Raw genomic sequence first — 19,933 nt, 5'->3', positions numbered from 1 at the left:
TCGTCTAACTCATTTAATCCTTTTAACTTGTTTAATAAATGGGTTATATAGGCGGGATCAGGATATCTGTTTAACAAACAAATCGGATTCAAATTTGAAATTTTAATATGTTTAAAAAATAAGTCAGATTTGGGTTGATGAATTTTTGACCCGAACTATATCAAACCTGACCCGATCTGATTGCCATCCCTACTTGCACTCGAATATATATATATATATATATATATATATATATATATATATATATATATATATATATATATATATATATATATATTATCTTTGATGGTTTACATACTAAAAATTATATAATTTGGAGATCTTTAATCCATATATCGAAGGGACCAAAAAATTGAATTCTTTTGATCATTTAATGCATAGACTAGATGCCATCTTCTAATTTAAATGTGTAAATGTGTAAATAGTTTAGAATAGTAAATCATATCAACGGCTTGGATTATTAATGTGAGACCCTGTCATCTAATTCAAAAAAAGTACAACTAAACCATGGTCCTATGTATAAAAGGAAAAGAAAGGAGAGGAATAGAAGAATTTCCGTATGCCCTCATCTCTCTATAGCTTAATAAAGAATTTTATTTTTTAAGGGCTTGCGAATCTCCACAGCCTGTTAAAGATTAAGCAAACTAGAACAACAAGCGCGACGGTGACAATGCGTATCCAAGGATAGGAAAACAGGAAGGATTATTAGATTGAATAATATATATTGTATTTCTCAAGAAGTGAAAACTTTGGTAATGAAAAATAATCAGCTTTTGTACTTAGAAAGATATTTGCATTTCTTCAAGCATTCTAATAATAAAAAGAAAAAAAAATGCCAAAATCCTTCTTCAAACTTTTTTTGTACTCTTTTCTTTTCATTATACAAAATAAATTGGTAAAAACATGATTCCATTCTTCCAAGCACATAACCTCGTATAGAGATGGTTATTGGTTAGACCAGATCTATTGTTCAGCTGGGCAAATTAGAAAAGAATACAATATATATACTCCCATGCATATTTCATCATGGCTGGATTGGCCTACAAACTCAGTGGTGGATCTGAACCAACTGCAAATCACTGGGAGAGTGAGTATTGGAGGATATTTTGACATGAAAATTAAAAAATAAAATAATAATAATAAAAAAAAAAGCTGGGGATGCTTTGATACGGGGATTATTGGAGTACTGCATACTAGCGTGATTCCAGTTTGGCATCTTTTATCTTGTCCTTTTGGTCAAAGACAAGTTGTAGCTAACTTACAATCTTACACTGGAGCCCACCTCCGACTTCCCATGTGCTCTCTCTCTCTCTCCCCTCTCTCCTTCCTCCCTTCACTGTGAGTCTCTTTGTCTGGCCTTCAACCAAACACAACTTTTTCAGTGGGACCAACTGCCTCTCACTCTCATTTTTTTCCTGAAGGAAGAGAACTTAATTTACATCGAACATAAGTTACAGTAAATTGCATGCAAGGTTTGATCGAGGCAACCTCTCAACTATTAGGATCGTAGGCACTGCCATCTCACTAAAACCCGCAGGTGATAGTGAAGGCGCTGCCAACAATATAAAATATATAAATAAATCTACCTTATCCTATTAGCTTAAGCTTTTGGGACAAGTGGTGATTTTAACATGGTATCAGAGCAGAGATCTTGAGTTCAAACTCTGTCTCCGTACTCTTTAACCCCATTATTAAACATTTCACATGTTGGGCTCGTCCATTAAAGGAAAGTCCAGCCCACATATCGGACACAACTTTTTCAGTGGGACCAAATGCCTCTCACTCTCATTTTTTCCTGAAGGAAGAGAACTTAATTTACATCGAACATAAGTTACAGTAAATTGCATGCAAGGTTTGATCGAGGCAACCTCTCAACTCCCTCTAACTTGCAACAATAACATGGTATTAGACTAGCGTAAGAAATTAATCCATCATTCTAACTTCCAGGCATAAAGAAACAAGCAAAATCCAGATGATCCGTCTGCATCGGAATCCTTTCCATCAAAAGAACTCATCAATGAAGGGGAGGACGACGTAGAAGAGTGCAGTAGAGACCGAGGCTTAAATATGAACAATGCGTGCGTCAGACCAGGGCTGAAGAGCCAGTCATGAACATCCCAATACACTTCCACTCTAGCTTTGTTCACTGTGATAGACTGATTGCCTCTAAACTTCCATTGGAGATGTCTCACATGAATGGCCACATGCGCATCAACCTTTATCACCATCTCTGGATCCATGTTGCTTCTTCCAATGCTGCTGCTGCTGCTCCTGTTGCTGCACTCGATGAGTATCTCATGGAGCTTCCCCTTCTCAGTGAGTATGGATCTTGCCACAAACCTCTTCTTGCCAAAGACGTGCTCCTTTCTGGACACCAAGGTGGCATCTATTGCTGCTGGCCGAGACCCCGTCCTCCGGTAGGCCTCCTTGTTAAGATCACCAAGGAGGAGGACCACCTCATCGTCGGAGACCACCGCGACATAGTAGTCGGATCGAGGCTCGGGTTCGCCTGAGAATTTTGCGCTCTTAAGATCCCAGAACACATCGACAGGTTTCCCTTCCACGTGGAAGCGCTTCCAGCCATGTTTGCGCCAGAAGCACCATGGCCGCAGCTCCACCTTGCAGCTATGCCGTTTGCTGCTGATCATGTTAGTCTCATCAACATTGTCTGAATCCTCCACCACCGAAATGGACAGTCCATGAACTCGGACATCTCTGCACCAAGTCACAGTGATCAATCGGCAGTGGCCGGCGATCATGGTCCGATAGACCGATGCCACGATGCTCCGGCCTGACCTGGTTGCAGCAATAGATGTGGGATCATCGGCCGTCGGCTCGCCCGGCGTGAAACAGGAAGGGATGGAGAATGTGTCTTGCATCTTCGTAAAGTAAGAAGATGGCTGGCCAATGGAATTGGAAAAAGCCTAGTTGAGGGAGAGGAAATAAGCGATAATAAAGAGAAGAAGAGAGAGAGAATGAGACTATAGCTGGCCATCATCAACAATATAATAATAACAGGAAGGAAATACACAAACTTCAATCATTTTTCCTAGCTGGGGACAGAAGGAAGCAGAGTTGGTGAGTGGTCTGTGGGAGTGATTGAAGGTCTTATTTTTGGAGCCTTTGGGCTTTCCTTTGACCAAATCTAGTTTTATATGTACAGGCTTCCATGCTTTCCTTCTTTAATTAAAGAAACAAAGAACTAACTCCAATACACAGTAAAAAGGAGTGCATCTCCGTAATTGAAGTAGGTTACTTCTCATCTGTTGTACTTTCACCATGGATTTTGGAGCCTGAGATTTTAACGTACGCGGTCAGTTGGATCATACTGTGAGAGAGGGGGACAGAGCAACGTGAGGAAAAGATTGTAAAAAGAGTCATGTGATCTGTTTTTCTTTTTTTAACAGGCAGGGAGTTTTCGAAGCTTTATGGGATGTGTTAATGGGATTGGTTAACAGGTCTTTCGAGCAGTAGTTGAAAAGTAGAGGGGCATGATGATCAGTTGCAGAAAAAGATGAAGATGGGAACAGTGCAATGGTCCTCTCCGTGACAAGGATTTGAAAGGGACAATATATGAGAAAACTAAAGAGCTTTATTTGGCAGCTTAAAGGACATGCATGGACAGTAAGAGGGAAGGAGAGTGCACACTAGCTTGATTTGTTTTGGAGCAGTAAATGTAGTCATATAACAACATATCAGTGAATCTTCTCACATGGGTTTCAGAAATATATGCATCAAAGTAAGAGTCTTTAGTTTCCCTTTCTGAAAAAAGATTATATGTATGTACATGTTACTTTGCTTGAGTTGTCGAGGGAAGTGCAGCTAAATTGTTCTAAAAAGGTCCCTCCCAGCAGCCGTACGTTGGATTGTACAATGAGTTAGCAAATGAGTTAGCTGGAAAGACTAATCTGATTATTATAAGACACCAGTTTAAGTCCAAATTGACTTGCTCTAATATATATATGTATATATATATTGTAACTCTAAAAGAAGAGAGCAATTGAGTATTCTAGAGATTAGATATACTGAGAGCTAGAGTTTGTGAGGAATTCTTATATTCCATAATCTTCTATTTTTTATAGTAAAACTTTTGTACCGTCTCTGCTCATAGACGTAGTTTAATAGATCAAATCACATAAATATTCTGTGCTCATGTTTTTTTCTCTCTTTTTTTTCTTGTTTCATTATTTTCTCTATCTATTGCAGCAATGCTGACTATGGTTTGTCTTAATTGGGCTGGTGAATCACAAAATTTTCTACATCAATCGATTTGGCAATGTTTACGGTTGGTGGAATGGATGTATTGTTTTTCTTTTTTCCCTTTGCTATTTGAAGGAAGGGTTGGTTGGATGAATTCATGATTAAATTATTGCTATTTCATTTTGGATTGAAGTAGAACGCCCGCTCAAATGGTACAGCTTGATAAGTTAATTGGATCAGATTTCCTGGTCCGGTTAATGTATAAGAAAGCAACCATTCTACAACGAAGATATACAGATTTGAAGCATTATGGGAGCAATATTAGTCAACATGTAATATGCTCGTTAGAAATGGCAAAACTTTGAAGTCCGTCATCTTCTTCAAGGGACCTGCATGGACTGGTTTATCCAACTCTAATAAATTAAACTCCATTCTTCACTTGAGGATTCCATTATTTAAGTAACTCATCCATGTCGACCCAGAGCTCACACATACGGGCATTGAGTACTTTTAAAATATTGAAGTTAGGAAATAGCTCATCATTCAAACAATCATGCACTTTGGCTGTTATGTTCTTGAAGGGAAAAGCTTGAACATCTCTCTCTCTCTCTCAAGAAAAGCTTGAACATCTCTCAAAAAAGGCCAACTAAAATCAAGGTGAGGGTAGGACATAGATACAGATAACCGCTGCCATCCACTTTACCAATTGAACCAGTTGGCACCCTTACCAGAGGAGGCTTTTAGCTAGTCGAATTGAACACCTTGGAACAATAGCTTTTCACCTTCCACTTTCTACCATTGGATCATCATTTCTATAATAGCTCAGGATCTCACCCAAAGGGCTAGCCAAGAAGTTATCATTTGTATTTATTAGTCCTATATAAATACCTAATATCTTCTACTATATAATTGATATGTGATTAAATATATATCTGCACGAGTCCTTATGCAATCCACATTTAAGCCCGAACATCCTCACAGGACAAATGTTTGATTAACAAAATCCAATCATAATTACCACAATCAACTATAGATAGCTCTAAAAAGGTCTGTACTGTAGTTTCTCCTAATCTACATAGACTCTAGATTAGATCCGCTCTGATATTATTTATAATGACCTAGAATCTCGCCTAAAAAGATTAGCTAGAAAGTTATCATTTAGATTTCATGATCCTGTATATCTCGAAACAAGATCCACGAACACCATACACACACATTTACACTTATTAATGGAGAGAACCAAAGTTGTTTTCGTAGCTTCATATGAATGGTTTTGAAAACAAAACCAAGCACAGCATATTGATCACGACCAAATAAGATAACCCAAATAACAAAATAAAATAAAATCAACAGACACACACACACATTCACATTTATTAATGGAGAGAACCAAAGTTGTTTTCGTAGCTTCATATGAATGGTGTTGAAAACAAATTCAAGCACAGTATATTGATCACGACTAAATAAGATAACCCAAATAATAAAATAAAATAAAATCAACTTGCATACATAAAACACCGGAATACATTTGTGCATCACTAGAAATTACATGGAAGCCATGAGGAATATCAAGATACTACTATCTCACAGATTCTACAAATATATACAATATGAATTCCAATAATTTATGGGATATATTGAACAATGCACACAAGTTGCTCAGACCTGCTTTCAAGAATTTTTTTTTCTTTTTTCTTCTGAAGCCACAGTCAAGCTGAAAGTTTGCTCTTGAAGAGCATCTATATTGGGCAACACCATCACTGCAGTTGATCTGGATTTGCAGAAACCATATCATGGTTCTATGACATCAAATCAAGAGGATACTTCAGCACACTTTTCAACAGCCGGGCCTTTCTAAGATTCCGATTTATCTCAGTTTCTCACAGGATTAAAGAAGACCCACATCAAAAAAAAAACTTGAATGTTGGATTAGCATATTTGTCCTGCCTCTGAAAGTCAACTCATCCACCTGCAGAATTAGTGGCCATCTATTCTAAAAGCTCAGTGCTTGGTGAAATGTAAGGTTATTCCAAAACACCATTCCAAAGCAAAGCCGGCCATATGAGATGGCAATAACTCTGGTGGTTAGAAGGAACAACAGCCACCAGAATATCCTGCATACAGTTCCCCGTAACAGTGGATCTATTTAACATTAATTTTCAAGCAACATTTATCTAATGTCGTATTACGAAGTTGAGGAGGCAGTCCCTTTAACACATCTGCTATAGCCATCTCATGCTTCCTTTTTAATTCATCGATTTCTTTTTGCTGCTGGACCATCAAATGCTTTAATTTCTGCACAACAGATTTCACATCCTCCGACTCAATTTCCAATAATGTATTAGACAAGTGTTCATCATCACCCACACGTTGCTCATCAGTGGCTCGATGTTGATTGCAGAACCACTGACTTACAGAAGCCACATCATGACCTTGATTAATCATATCAGCTGGGGATGCATTTTGTAAACCAGGAGATGCTAATGAGGAATCAATTTCCAAATTATCTTTACCACTGCCATTAGGTTGGGGGGAATCTGTCCGCTGGTTAGATGAAGTGCTGCCATGGGACTGATATTCCCTCTGTCCATCATTATTTAAGCCATCATTTTGCTGCTCATAAACCTCAATAGGTGCATCATCACTTGCATGCAGATTCAACTCAACAGAGGCGTTGGACAGTGTAGGACACAGTGGAGACTCCTCGCCAGTTCGCCTAGGAGAACTAGACCAGTACTTCCGACCAGAAGGTAGCCGTTCTAGCACTAGAGCACCAGAGGGATGATCTGATTCATTGGGCAAACGAGAAAGTACATCTTCAGCTTCAGTGTCAAGGTTATCTGAAGCATATGTATTGACATGACCGTCAAGAGCTTCTCCTGGCATCCATTCTGGAACATGGGCCAATATTTCTGCATCTATCATTGCAGCAATTGCTGTAACATCTTGATCTGTAAGGTCTAGCTCAGCAACCATTTCAGTGGCGACACTGATTGATGTGTCTACTTCAATATCAAATGGGAAGTGGATGTTGCGAACTTGACCTGCAGAAAGAAATTAGTGGCAGAAACATTAAGGATGTTCTGAGTAACATATGAAGACCATATGTACAACTAAGCGCCTAAATCAGCAATTGGAAAAACCTGTTGAATCTGCAATTCGTAGCTTTAGAAATATCGTCTTAATGTCTTTGCGCCGACCTTCGACTGTGAAATCTCGGCCAGTAATGGGCGGTTCTTCTTGTAGACATGCATGGCTGGCACTTGCATTGGAACAGTTGGCATTATCTGCATTGGCAGTCGAATTTTATGAAAAAAGAAAAGGCATGACACAAATCTCAGAACATCTATATTACAAACACCAATACCAAAAACTAGGCCCTTTGTGAATGTACTTGGTTTTTATTTCCTTTACCTGCATGATCGGGAACAGGCTGCAGATAGCTTGATCTTTCATTCTCAATATCTGGTAGCAGAAAAGGATCCCTTAATAATTCTCTTGCAGGCAATCTCTCAGAAGCACTGGCAATGCATTTTTCTATAAATCGCTTAATTGTAGGATCCTTCACCTTTGCCAATGATGCAGGCTTGACTCCCTACATAACAAACAATAAAAGAGTAGGGACCAGACAAGCAGGAAATTCATAGTTTTGAAGATGCCAATCTATGATGAGCAGCTATGAAACACAGACATGGATACAGATACAACAAAATATGGATATGCTGACACGAAAAACCTTAAAAAGTAAGAAATGATTTGGCTAGGATATATCAATGGATATCTATATGTATATAGATAAAAATATACACAAATATACATGTACACATTACATATATGTATGTATATATTTATGTACACACACCAAGGTAGGCTGAACCGGTACCGGTAGGCATACCGGTCGCTTACCAGACCGGTTCGAGACCAATTCATACAAGAACTGGTTCGGTACGAACCGGTCTCCTACCCCCCCCCCCCCCCCCTCCTTTTTTTTTTTGGTTCCCATCCGCACGCGGACGCAGGTAGATAAAGGCCACAGAGTGGCATTAAATGCCATACTGTGGCATTTATGACCTGCGTGCTGCCCCGCACGGATGAACTGGCCCACGCCTGCTCGGGTGCACTGCCTCGCGCGTGGCGCTCTGCCCGAGGGAGCGCGTGGCCCTTTTGGCCACACGCTCTAACACCACAGCGCGCACGCTGTGATTAAAAAAAAATTGACATACCGGTGTGAACTGGTCAGTTTGCACCGGTACATCACCGATACACGACCGGTACGACAGACGTACCAGCTGGTTTTCTAAATAAAAGCTTCCGATGCCGAGACCAACCTGGACCGGTTCATACCGCCCCGTACCGGCCAGTACGGGCCGGTATGGCATACCCTGACACATGCACATATATAAGCATCCGTGGAGCATACCAGGTCATTAAAATAGCATAGCCCATACTTTATATGATATCATCAAACATATTACGAGCCCATGATCTATTTATCATTGAAATCCATGGACCATGATCAATAACCCATACTTTATATGGGTTCCCTTGATTTTTAGCCAACCCCAAATAGTTTGGGATTAAGGCTCAGTTTAGTTGAGTTGATTTGAATTGGTATAATCGTTATGTTTCCTTACCTTGTCTGGCCCACAAAATCAAGTCTTTATATAATTCTCAAAAAGAACACCTAAAAAAATGTTTGTACAGAAGATCATTCCAAATAGAAGTGAGCTTGCTTAGAGTAGTTAGGTCCAGCAAAGTTCGTTGAACCGATACTGGGACCCATTTCGGTCGGCAGACAGATCAGTACGGTATCGGTTCGGTACCGTACTGACACAGTACACTTAGGCGTGCCGGTTCCGTACCGGCATGCCCATTTTTTTAGAGTTTTTTCAAGTTAATAACTACCAGCATGCCCATCTTTTAGAGTTTTTTCAAGTTGATTTAATTAGTAATCAATCTTTTCAAACTTTTTCAATAGATTTAAGTCTAATTTGATGTTTATTTGATATTTTTTTGATATTTTTTGATGTTTCTCTGATTCCGTTTTAAACTAAATGATGCATCTTATTGTTTTAAAATAATGCAAAATATAAAATAATTAGTGAGATATTGCATGCTACAAAAAGAAAAATAAAATATCCTCAAATTAAGTAGACAGATGACAAATATAAAATAATACAACCAATTATATTTATTTAAAGTACAACATACATACTGGTATCTATAATCTCGTCGAGTGGTGATACCTCACGTAGATATCCGAATCATTAGCATAGTCAAAAGACACATCAACCCACCCCTCTAACCAAACAGGTTGTAGTATCGTATGTTCATCCCATAAGGAACGCGTTCCAAATTATAAGCACTCTCAGATCTCTCGCTGAAGCTCTGGCTCTGAGAGATCCTCTAGCTGATAAATTGGTTAATAAAACGACTGTGAAGAGGCCCATCCGAATAGGTCGGCAGCAAAATCCAACCCGTAAGATGCTTCAGGTTGTATACGACAGTAATCACTGGAAGATGCCTTAGACACACCATATCCATGTTCGTATCCATATGGGTCATAGGCTGCTTGTAGCTACGGGTAATAGGATCCAGTATACGACTCAGAACTTGATACGTCTATAGATTCCATCTACAGATTCATCTGCAGCTGCATCATGTCCTCTTAAATGACCTCGAGGAGCCCGTCTACTATATGCAATTAGATTTTTGCGGGCTCCACCAGATTGTGCACCGTGGTCTCTATCCTGTGTAGCATGCGTAAACTGAAACTTACCGGTGGATCGAAAACCATCCTGTGGTTGTCTCATAAATGGTAGTCTCATGTTCTCCACTTTTTTTTGGCCAGTCGATCCATGACCACCAGAATTGCTGCTCCTGATCTCTGAATTTGAGTGAACTGGCTCCTCTACACTCTCCATTGGGGTTGCAAGTGCTTTTTATTTTTTTTTGTGTGCTGGATAGCTGCCTTTTCACTATTCATGCCGCTCGCTGCCTTCTTACCCTTCGTGCCACTCGCTACCTGGCTATGTTGGAAGGATGCATGTCGCCCTTCTGACCAAGTCGACTGGATAGTGTAGTGGCCTCGTCTAAGCATCTCTCGATCATATCTCTGAGAGGATGCCTCGAACAAGAAGTCATGTGATGACCAGCTCTCTTGTGACTGTGGCTGATCAGCAAGAAAGATGCGTAGAATATTGCCCTCTGCCCATTGCCTTGTATCAACCCTAGCCTTACTGACTACAAAACTGGCCCGTCGTGGAGGCGATCCTCGCTCATCAAGTTCTGGTTCTGGCTCTTGCTGCTGGCCCATAAGCCATCCGATCATAGATCATCCTCCTGCAGTTGCTGATGATCTGGATATCTACGAGAGACATTGCCATTTGACTCGATTTTAGATATCGGCTTGGAACCGGTACCGAACCGGAACCGTACCAGTGCCGGTGCTCACCGGTACGCTGGTACGTTCGGTCCGGCGAACCTTGATACAAATCATAAAATGATTAGTTACCGATTTTAGATATCAGCTTGGAACCGGTACCGAATCGGAACTGTACCGGAGCCGCCGCGCGCGCGGACATCAAAAAACAAAAAAAAAATACGTGTCCGCGGACGCGTCAAATGCCACAGAGTGGCATGAAAAATGCCACTCTATGGCATTTAATGCCCCCACGCGGGCTGGCAGCCCGCATGGGCACGGTGCCCCGCGCGGGAACCGCGCTTGGGCGCGATTCTCTGCTGGGGAATCGTGCGAGGGCTCGGTTCCTACGCGGGGAATCGCGCGCGGGCGCGCGTCCGTGCGCGTTTCTCAAAAAACAACAAAAAGAAAAAATGCATCCACAGACGCGTCAAATGCCACAGAGTGGCATTTAATGCCCCCACGCGGGCTGGCAGCCTGTGTGGGCATGGTGCGCCGCGCGGGGAACCGCGCTCGGGCACGATTTCCTGCTGGGGAATTGCGCGAGGGCGCGGTTCCTGCGCGAGGAATCGCACGCGGGCGCGCATTCTCCGCTCACGCGTCCGCGCGCATTTAAGCCACTCTGTGGCATTAAGAGGCCCACGCGGGCTCCAGCCGCATGGGCGCTCTTCCCCATGCGCGGGGCGCGCTGCCCCGCGCCCGCGCGTGATTCCTCGCTCGCGCGTCCGCGCGCATTTAAGCCACTCTGTGGCATTAAGAGGCCCACGCGAGCTCCAGCCGCGTGGGCGCTCTTCCCCGCGCGCCCACACGCGGGGAAAGAGTGGCTCGGACCGCGTGGGCGCTCTTCCCCGCGCGCCCACACGCGGGGAAAGAGTGGCTCGGACCGTCGCGAACCGGCCCGGTTCGCACCAGTCCAAGTACAGAACATAACGATTCCAACCCAATTTGGGTCAGAACCGTTTTTAAACGCTGTACCGTACCGGTGCCCGTCGGCACCAGTTCGGTACAGGCTGAACCGACCAGTTTCGGTCGGTTCAACATACCTTGATTTGTATCATTTTAAAATAATAAGATGCATCATTTAGGTTAAATCGGAATCATAGAAACATCAAAATATCAAAAAGACATCAAATTAGACTTAAAATTATTGAAAATTTTCAAAAAGAGTGATTACTAATTAAATCAACTTGAAATACTCCATTAAAAAAAATTGGGCATGCCAGTACGGAACCGACATGCCCTACTGTACGGGTCTCGATACTGGTTTGGCGGACCTTGCCTATTGGCATTGTATGAATCATAAGAGAGATCAATATAGACCACCACTTTAATCCATAATACCAAAGTGAAAGGCTTCAAGTAATAGAACACCTTCCGTGTGATACTCTGGAGACCGGGTCCAAAATTCATATCTTTAAAACTTGAAATAGAAAAATATAGGAGCAGATATAGAGTTCAAAAGCATTATGTTCTAGGTATTTACATCCACCAACCACCACTTGTCACCCACTTTTGGATATTGGCACAAATTTATCATCATAGATTTGATATATTTTGCACATATTCTATTATACCTTCCTTGGGTATAGAAATGCTTCGACTCTTCCTAGGCCAAGGCTAAGATGAAGTTTCTATGAGGAATTGTTACCAGCATTTGAGTTACGCATTAATTGCATACACTAATAACTCAAGCTTGAGAATTTTTACTCCAACACATCAGGCATCTTAGTAAATTGTTTGATATGATGGCCTTCTTAGTCTAAGTAAACATACAATTCTGGAATTATGTTAACTTGGGTATAAAAACAACTAATTATAGGGTACCAAACCAAGCATTTTGACACTAGGATAATAATTTAAAGCTATGGAAGGTTACAAGTTTCAAAAGTTCCCATTTGGTTGATGAGTGCACGTAGGATCTTTAGATTGAATCAAGGTCTTCAGAACCTAGGCTAATGGGGAAAAAAAAAGATAGATATATTGCAAAAATTAATTACAAAACACTTAAAGAAATTCACTTCATCAAACAACCAAAAAAAATATGATGTCAAAAAATCAACTAAAGCCTAGAAGAAAGCTGGCCCTAATACCAGTTCAACGTAATCAATAGTCAACCCTAAGACATGGAGAAGAAGAGAAGATTTAGGTCACTAAAAAGAGAACAGTTGTGGTGGAAAGTTACTATTAATGAACTAACTTAAACAAGTGAAGTTTCATTTGACACTAGAAACACTTGCACTTTTCTGTTCTTGATCAACACAAAGGGAAGGGAACAAGAACAAGAAAAGAAGTTTTCGTTCATGGTCATAACAAAGGAAAGGGAGGAACAAAAAGAGAAACAATGTTTCAAGGGAAAGAAGACACAATCTCTACTATTTTAGCGACAAAAGGTGTCTATTTTTTGAGAAACTATACTGCCCTTCAATTGCCAAACTCTTTTTTCTAACTTTTCTCTAATCACAATCTCCCAAGTAACTCCCTACATTTCCGGCTCTTGTCTTCCGGATAAATCCAGTCTTTTCCATGCTCCCCAGTTCCAGTCTTTCTTTTCTTTTACTCATGTGGATATTTTTCTTTTTTTTTCTTTTTCTTTTTGCTTATCACAATCCTAAGTCCTAAGTTTCCACTGGCCTACTCCTTGCCCCCCTCATTCTCACTCACACATGGATTTGTCCGCACATGCAAGATGCTGGTAATGTTAAAAGGGGTGCCAGGGGATTGCATAGCCTTTAGCAAAAAAAAAAAAGAAAAAGAAGAAGAAGCAAATCCTATTGAAAAATCTAAAATTTAAAATAAACCAGAAATGGTAAACTACATAACCACTTGTAAATTTATTTGAGGGCCTATTTTAGTATTGCATTAGATGGTAACTAGCATAAAGAAAATTTGTCAACAATCTTAACCAATCGTTCAAAAAAAAGAAACAGGTTAAATAATTCAAGATGATGCAATGAACAACTTTACCAACAACAGGTATACAAGATTGTAAATAAAAAATTATTCATATATCAACAAACTTGTCTTTTGAATGTTGTAAACAAAATAAGCTATTATACATAAAGATGGCAAAGTGATAAACTACCTACTTCACATGTCTAGATCCCAACAAATATCCAAACCATCCCAAAAGATAAATATAAGCCTCAACCTCCCAGTATATCCATCACTAAAAAGCTTTTATGAAACAACCAAATCCTGAGGCCATTTAGGTGGCCAGACCTAATTAAGGCAGATTATGGCCTTTTATAAAATTACGTGACTGTTTGTGGGTTAGGAGACATGACAAATGGAAGAAAAGAGGGACCAGAGGTAAAAAAATAAAAGATGGAGAAATGGAAAGAAAGGGAAGGCAGAAAGCAAACACACTTTTTAGAAGTAAAACAAGATGCTTATTGTTGTTATTTAAAGAAAAGACAAAAGATACAGTTGGAAAAAAGAAAAAAAATGAAAAAAAAGGAAGAAAACCAAAGGAATTAAGAGAGGAGAAAAGACAATAGGAAAGAAGAGCAAAACAAAGTAAAAGAAGCAAGTAGTTCATGGACAAGAAACCAATGTTTAAAAACTTGGACATTTGGTCAAACTAGAAAAGCTATGGGTTCCTTGGTTCAATCATCTTATAAACGGAAAATGAACTATGACATCAATTTGAAACAAAAATATATTAATCCTTAATTAACTATAAATAAGAATAAGTACATTATCTAGTTATGGTTCCAGCAATCCGGAGTCCTAGGAGGGGCAAACTAGAAACAGACCTAACCTTTGGCTTTTTTTCCTTTTGCAAAAAGTGGCCGCCTCAGGACTCAAACCTATGTCATCGCGCTTGTCAACCCAAGCCTTTTACCATTGCACCAAGCAATGAACCCCATTAATTAATTTAAAAATAAAATATTAAAAATTAAATAAATTTAATGACTAAAATTTCTCCTCTGGAGGTAATGATATGGTCCAACCAGCTCCATCTCTACCTCCAATTCCTAATTAACAACTACTTATAAGTACAAGAGTATATGGAAGATATCAAACTTTATACCAAAAGAACCCCAAAGACAACCAACAGTGAGAAAAAAATCTCAAAATCTCTTCTATCATGAACACTAAAGAATCATAATGAGGGGAAAAATCTCTATTTTCATCAGTCCTAGATTAAGATTATGATGGAACCCCATGATCTCCTCCAACAATTCCCCAATAAAAATATAAATTATAAAATAAATACATGAAAACTAATCAAAAACTTATATTACCTTGAACCCTTAGTGACATCCCATGGCTTTCCCTCTTCTTTTCTTTCGATCACTTCTTTGGCCCCATCCACAACCCTAGTGCCATCTCCTCCACCCCTAGTCAAACCCAAGACCCAAAGACTCCACCTCTATAAATCATCATCTCCACCTCTCATCCATCTCTCTTAGGATGGTTTACGAGTATATGAACTTTGAAAGGAGGGAGATGTTCACTAGGGAAGGGAAAAGGTCATGGTCTTGCATGACCGGCGAGGAAGGGATAGAATGATGGTCACTTCCACACTCTCATAAGAAGAAAATAAAGTTTTAACCCCTATGTTTCAGTTATAGAGAAAGCAAACCCCTCTTTTTTTTTTTTTGCTTTAGCAAAAAAAAAAGAAGAAGAAGACCAAGGCAGTTTGAATGGCTCCCAGTTGAACAAATTGTTTAAGTGGTTCTTACTGATTTTACATATAAAATAGGTTTTGTCGCTGTATCCAGATTATAGACCTGACATATTGATAGTTCAACCGGTTCAATCGACCAATCAGGTCCGGTATTTTAAACATTGGAAGAAAAAAGTATAGGTAAGAGGCAAAGCAAGGAAAAAGAGACAAGACGATGGAGTGAAAGGATAGGGATTAGAGAACTTGTTGAAGACATAGAAAGAGATAGACTCTAGTTGAGTGAAGCTGCTGATGATGAAAAGGCATTTAATTGAGAAATTTCATCCCAAAAGCTCTTAATTCATAGATTAAATGTCCCCTCCATTATTGACTTATAGCATATAAATATAAAATTAATAGAAATGGTTCGACTAAGCATTCTATATCACTAAAAAAATGTATTATTACAGTATGCAATGAGCACAACCAACCATACAAACAAAAAATAAAAAGAAAGTAGAAAAGTAATTAATGCACCAAGTAAGCAAAACCCATATTAATATCAACCTATTATAATCAACAAATGCAACGTGGACATTCCTCCTACTTCTCTTTAGCTCAAAACCAAAGCCACCTAATTTTAAATATTTTCCTCCTTGAATATATGAATACCCTCCCATAGTACAGATGCCACACCAAGACAAGGACCAGAAAGTTGAGTACTTGTCTAATTGCCTTACCTCTTCTATAGAAGGCACACAACAAACTCAAGGACTCTGCAAAATTGCTCCCTAGGGGTTATACATTTGATATTCAGGGGTTGCTAAGATATGAGGTTTAACTAAAATGAGTTCATATAAAACCTGAAATGGATGAGTTTCACGAAAGCTTGGTTGCTTTTCATAATATCTCTTTTGTAAAATCTAGTAGGTCATAAAACCTGAAAAATAAGTTTTGAGAAAAGCAAGTCTCCCTTTGTTTCTTATAAACCTGTTGCAGAAAATCAGGTTTTATGATTATCTTAAAAACCTCACAGATAACAAGCAGCCCCTAAATAGCATAGCTTTACAAATTAACACAGGGTATGAGAATTAAAGGAGGAAATGGTTCATCAATATCTCCTCGAAAAAATGCATATATCCAGTAATATTATCCTCCGAGAATGCAAAGCTTCCAATGAAATCCATCTTCCATTAGCAGCCTACAATGCCGTCAGCATGTTCTGGCGCAATTGCTTTGGCTGAAATGAAGAGAGATGGGGTCTCCTTGATTTATGCCACACCTAGAATGGAGTCAGCTTATGAATCAATGTGTAATCCATCAAGATCAATGTTTCACAACAATTTAAGGCCCCTTTTCTATATTTAAAAATTTGAAGAGATCCACCTAAAAGCTAAGTTATATCAATTTAAATCTATAATTTTGACAAAAAAAAAGGATAATTTCAAGAAGACAACTCACAATCATAATAACAAGAATCAACCATAAATAACAGCCATCAAGAAGATGGACAAATGAATAAGATTGTTTTGTTTGCAAACACAAGACAAGGCCTTGGAGTAGTTACTTTTCTAACATCTCAAGCCAAAAGAATGATTAAAGATGACAAATATAACGACTTAAATTAGGCAACCTATTATCTCGGCATGTTGGATTTAGAAAACTCACTGATGTCACTTTTTTGTATATTTGTGCTGCATTGGTACATTCGGAATATGGGTACTCAAATGTCACCAGCTCCAGTAAGCACATGCCAAATGCATAAATGTCAACCAGCTCATTGTATTCTTCCTCATATAGCTCTGGAGCCATGAACTCCGGTGTACCTACAATCCAAAAAAAAAAAAAGATGAGAAATCCATTAAAGCCTCCAGGATCATTGACAAACTGGACCAACGAAAGCAGCAGTCACCAATAACACTGTGAGCTGAATGAGCATGGAGAAGAATAGCTGCCAATCCAAGGTCACCAATCTTGACCTCACCCTGGTTTCCATTCACAAATATATTGTCACATTTCAGGTCCCTGTGAATAATTGGTGGGTCATGACTGTGGAGGTAGAGAAGGCCACTCAATATTTGTCTGGACCAATTCTTCAATGCTCTTACATCTACATGCTTATGTTTCTTGCGGTACCTAATAAATGAATAAATAAATCAACAAGAAATTATAAACAAATGAAATCATCATTATAAATGAGCTATAATCATAGATAGCAAAGGATCGAGGATGCAAAAATACTGACTGGCGCAATGTCCCAGAGGTGAAGACCTCAGTGATGAAGTTGATATTATCATGCATGCTATCAACCCATGAGTTGTAAAACTTAATTATATTCTTGTGTTTCAGAGTCTTGAGCAAGTGAACTTCAGAATAGAGGCGTTCCAGGTCTTCCGAGTTCCGCAGTACATCAGCCACCTTCACCTGGTTCCAAGCAACTTCTATTCCTTCCAATTCATCAAATGCTTTATAGCTGATAAGTCAACCCCCACCCCCCAAACAAATTAAGGATCCCAAACAGTAGCAAAATTCATCATAAAACCAAACCAGTACAGCGATAACGAAATTAAAACTATAGCATTAAAAAGGATACACTGTCTTGAAAGCTCCCTTTCCTAATATCTCTCCATACTGCACGATGGCAACAACAATTATAATTAGGCTAAGGTAGTTTGTTCAAAGATAAAACCTTTTCAAATAAAATTACCCAAAAAAAAATCAGTGAGACCACAATGTCGCAATCATAAGCACAGATTACATCAATTAACAAACAAATGCATAAAAATGTATCAAATTGTCGTCAAAACTTAACACGACGTGATCTAAAAATCCTTATGAGCAAAACTGCTGCCAAATTCGTGACAAATTAATCGAAAGGAAAAAATTTGGAATGGAAGGATTGGATAAGCTTAGGATTGAATTAAACTTACCCGGCCATAGCGACCGGTTGGATCGACCTCCGAGAACTCGGCGTCCGGCTCGTCTTGCTCCTGCTCGGACGAGCACGAATCTGCCGCCATTCCTTCGAATTCGCAATTCCAACCCCGATTCTTCCTGCGGAACGACCAATTTCTTCCAATTCTTCGAAATTATCACTAGATCCTTCAAGACGAATCCAGACCAACCACTCCGATAACGATCTGGGATTAGAAATTCGATGACGATGGAGAGAGAAAAAGGGTGCGACAGATCAAAACGCTCGTCGTTAACGGGCCAAGGAATTCGAAGGGAAGAAATAAAAAAATAATAGAGGGAGGACTGCCCGAGTTGCCCGGGCTGACCGTGCCAACCGCTTTTTGAACTGCCCGGACTGACCGTATTTTGGAGGTTCTGAAAATTGAGCTTTCGAAAAAGCTATTTAGGTCCATTTCCAAACTTTGGTAGGCTAAAAAGTATTTTTCTGTCTTCCAAAAATATTTTTAAATTAAATAGAGGTATTTAGTAAAAATTTTAAGAGCTATTTTACTTTTCTCAAAAAGTTAAATACAGCTTTTTAAAAGAAATTTTATTTTGGAGTTTTCTAAAACAGAATTTTTAGGCTCGATTGGAAAGCTTTTGATTATCAAAATATCCGTAATAAAATATAACAATTACACAAAACGTCCCTTTGGTAATTATTTTTTTAATATTATGAAACTGTAATGATAAGTAAAATAAAAAAATATTTTTTTAATAAACTAATAATAAAAAATATTATATAATAAAGTATAATATAATAATATATTAAAGAATTGTTATTTTTGTATAATATTATTATGGTATAATATAATATTGAATACTATAGTATAACAATATAACATAATTTCATATGATCTACTAATGTATTATTAATAGTATAATATTACTATTAATAGGAGAAATACTGGACATTTCGACTTCGGGTCTGACTGACCTCTCTGTTTTCGGACATAAACCAAGGTGAACAACTTCGACTTCCAACCGAAGAGTCACCAACTACGGAGAACAATCGACATGCATCGACAAGGGCTAACGACCTAATGACTGACAACCCTAATAATATGTAATCATGGCAGTCCTACGTCTCACATTAAACTTGCATCACACTCTATTTACACAAACTAACTCCCACGCCACGGCCTTACCACCAACCGTTGTCTAACGTTATTGCACATCACATTGGCTCAGGTAACAACAAGGTTGGGCCCCCTAAATATGAAGAACAATGAGGGAGATTTAAGGGACGCAATATGCTATCCTTCTCACGGAGCCTTCACTCTGCCAAAATCTTTCCTTTTCATATTGTTGCCTCGTTGTTTTGACTTAGGCATCGGAAGTTCCCCATCAAAAACCCTCTAACAAGTGGACTTCTTGCATGCCACCCGTGGAAGAGTCCAGCACCCAACGCCTGAACCATTCTGTTCAGCCTATCTCCAACCGACCTCAAGGTCGTCCGAGCTATGCTCTCATCTCGCTCCGAATACAACGGCAACAACTACAATGCAATATATTGTAATATAATATTTAATATAATGTAATATAAGATAATATAATAGATTAGAATCTACTCTAATAATAGATTATATTAAACTATAGTATAATAATATTATATTTTAAAATATTATTATATATTTAATAATATAACATTATCATAATATTCATATAATAGAATATGATATAATATAGTATAATCTAATATATTATCTTGTTATATTATTAATATTGTACTATATTATTATTAT

The 19,933-nt window shown here is 38.9% G+C and overlaps 2 protein-coding genes across 2 annotated transcripts; both read right to left on the bottom strand.

Annotated features, from left to right (window-relative positions):
- Window positions 1-1,510: 1,510 nt before the first annotated feature.
- On the bottom strand, window positions 1,511-3,687 carry LOC103722827 (uncharacterized). The gene has a single exon (XM_008813522.6). The coding sequence runs from the start codon at window positions 2,877-2,879 to the stop codon at window positions 1,932-1,934; it is 948 nt and encodes a 315-aa protein (XP_008811744.2). The 5' UTR covers window positions 2,880-3,687; the 3' UTR covers window positions 1,511-1,931.
- Window positions 3,688-5,681: 1,994 nt separating this feature from the next.
- LOC103722826 (putative serine/threonine-protein kinase WNK3) lies at window positions 5,682-18,457 on the bottom strand. The gene is made up of 8 exons (XM_008813520.4): window positions 18,164-18,457; window positions 17,827-17,864; window positions 17,479-17,706; window positions 17,146-17,369; window positions 16,902-17,059; window positions 7,615-7,795; window positions 7,344-7,487; window positions 5,682-7,244 (listed from the first exon to the last, which is right to left on the bottom strand). Exons 1-8 carry the CDS (start codon window positions 18,251-18,253, stop codon window positions 6,343-6,345), a joined length of 1,965 nt encoding a protein of 654 aa, XP_008811742.1. The 5' UTR covers window positions 18,254-18,457; the 3' UTR covers window positions 5,682-6,342.
- Window positions 18,458-19,933: the final 1,476 nt, after the last annotated feature.

This window comes from Phoenix dactylifera, chromosome 13 (assembly GCF_051530095.1).
Source record: "Phoenix dactylifera cultivar Ajwa chromosome 13, Ajwa_hap1_PhDact_Kaust_v1.1, whole genome shotgun sequence".
Taxonomy (NCBI): Eukaryota; Viridiplantae; Streptophyta; class Magnoliopsida; order Arecales; family Arecaceae; genus Phoenix; species Phoenix dactylifera.
The sequence above is the reverse complement of the archived record's forward strand: the minus strand, read 5'-3'. Positions and strand labels throughout refer to the sequence as shown.

Coding starts and splice junctions, on each gene's coding strand:
- LOC103722827 (XM_008813522.6), bottom strand. CDS start 2,879: ATGCAAGACACATTCTCCATCCCTTCCTGTTTCACGCCGGGCGAGCCG.
- LOC103722826 (XM_008813520.4), bottom strand. CDS start 18,253: ATGGCGGCAGATTCGTGCTCGTCCGAGCAGGAGCAAGACGAGCCGGAC. Junction 17,865..18,163: donor CAACCGGTCGCTATGGCCGG/GTAAGTTTAATT, acceptor GCCATCGTGCAG/TATGGAGAGATATTAGGAAA. Junction 7,488..7,614: donor GCCTGTTCCCGATCATGCAG/GTAAAGGAAATA, acceptor CTGCCAATGCAG/ATAATGCCAACTGTTCCAAT.